Genomic DNA, 1,784 nt, shown 5'->3' with positions numbered 1-1,784 from the left:
AGCGAGCCACAGCCTGGGCGTGTGCGCCGCGCGGGCGGGCTCGGGTTCCCACGAATGTCTACGGGCTCCGGCGCGCTGACCCCCAGCCGCCCCGCCTTGCGGCGCCTGCTGCCTCTCTCAGGCGGCTCGGTGATGACGCAAGCTTCCCGGCTCCTGGGCAGTGGAAGACCCCGGGGGCAGGTGACCTCAGCTGGCTAGACCCAGCCCTCCCCTGCGTATCTCGCTTAAGATGGCAGCGGAGTCAGGGGAACTAATCGGGGCTTGCGAGTTCAATGAAAGGTGAGGGAGCAGCCCCTCTCCTCCAACCCTCCTCGCCCCCAACTCTTTCACTTCTAACCTCTTGAGATCTCCAGGCCGCCTCTTAGGCTTCTCCCGGGGCCCCCAGTGTCCTGCAGCCTCTGCGCGCGCTCGTCCCCTCTCCGTACTATCCTCTCCCTGAGGACCCCCTGCTTCCGGCTTCTCTGTCTTTGCTTGCGTCCCAGGTTCCCTGCAGCCTCCTCGGATGGCCTCCCGCCCGGTAATGGGACAGCGCCGGGTTCGGTCAGCTTCTGCGCGCAGCAGCGGTGGTGGATCCCTCCGTTGATTTTTCGTCTCTTTTATCCCGCTCTGCTCGCCTCGGTTTTTGGGACACCCCATCACCTCCTGTCTCTTCCTCCCTTCACTGCTTCTTGAAGTCTTCGGAGCTGCAGGCTCGCCTGTCTCTCCCCTTCCGCAGCTGCTGAGGTCTGAGATTTCTGAGCCAAACTCTTGCATCTCCAGTTCTATTGGTACACCCCAGCTCGTCTGCTCCGGCGGCCTGAAACAGGGGAGATATGGAAATCCCCTCCAGCTGAGTGTCTCAGTCGGTCCCTTCGCCTCTCGTGCTCTTGCGTCTCTGGGTTTCTGGTCCCTCGCCCCGCTCCTGGACTAGAGCAATATAGAGGTTAGGCATTTGTGATGATTTTGCGCCCACAGTGGTGGCCCCACTGAGAAGACGTGGGGGACCGGATGGGAACGCTTTCCCCCGTGAGAACAAAGCACAAGTTATATCAAAGTCCAGTATGTGTAGAGGAAACCGGTACATGTTCTTTTGAGCTAGGAGGTAGTGCTTTTTTAATTTAATTTAATTTTTTTATAAAGATGGAGATCCGTCGGTGGTGGGGGGATGCGGAGTGCTTGAAAGATTTGCTTTAGGAGGCAGGCAGGGCACGGAGATCTGAGGTCTTTAAGTGTGTGTGTGTATGTGCGCGCGCACGCAAGAGTTTAGGAGAACATGGGTGAGGGGGAGAGAGAGAGAAGAAAAATCTGGAGGGGGAGAAGACTTAGTGCGTGCAGAAAAGGAAGGGGCGCCGGCGGATCCTTACCTATGGATCCGCAATAGCGCCCTTTCCGACATCCACTCCCTACTCTACCGTTTCATTCATAAGTTTCTGGTCTGGAGGCCCCGCCCGGCTCCCCTGGGCCGAGGGCCCCGTTTCCTGTACAGCAATTGGTGGACGGCAACAAAGCCTTAGCAACTGGCTCCTAGTGACCTGCGGTGCGCCTGGTAACTGGGGCGCGGGGCCCGCACCGAGAAAGCAGCGGGGCTGTCCCTTTAAGGGATGGCCGCGGAGCCGTGAAAGTGGAGGGGGCTGAGGGAGGGCGGGGAGGAAGGTCTGGGGGCGGACCTAGGGGGGAGGAGGAGGAAGAGTTGCTGCTGAAAGGAGGTGGCGAAGGAGGAGCCGGAGCAGCTGCTGCCAGCCCGCGGGCACCGGAGTCCTGCCCGCTGCCGCACGAGTAGCCACGGGCGCGATCGGGGCCAGACG

General features: G+C 60.6%; 1 protein-coding gene across 2 annotated transcripts in view; it reads left to right on the top strand.

The window, feature by feature from the left end:
• Positions 1 to 204: 204 nt before the first annotated feature.
• CDC14A (cell division cycle 14A) overlaps positions 205 to 1,784 on the top strand; it is a 169,911-nt gene continuing 168,331 nt past the window's right edge. For both annotated transcript variants that reach the window (XM_040626989.1, XM_040626988.1), the window contains exon 1: positions 205 to 279. In XM_040626989.1, the coding sequence (XP_040482923.1) occupies positions 273 to 279 (7 nt within the window). In that variant the 5' untranslated portion in view covers positions 205 to 272. The remainder of the gene's footprint in view (positions 280 to 1,784) is intronic.

This window comes from Ursus maritimus, unplaced genomic scaffold, assembly GCF_017311325.1.
Source record: "Ursus maritimus isolate PB19 unplaced genomic scaffold, ASM1731132v1 scaffold_12, whole genome shotgun sequence".
Lineage (NCBI taxonomy): Eukaryota > Metazoa > Chordata > Mammalia > Carnivora > Ursidae > Ursus > Ursus maritimus.
This window is presented reverse-complemented; position numbering and strand designations above follow the sequence as displayed.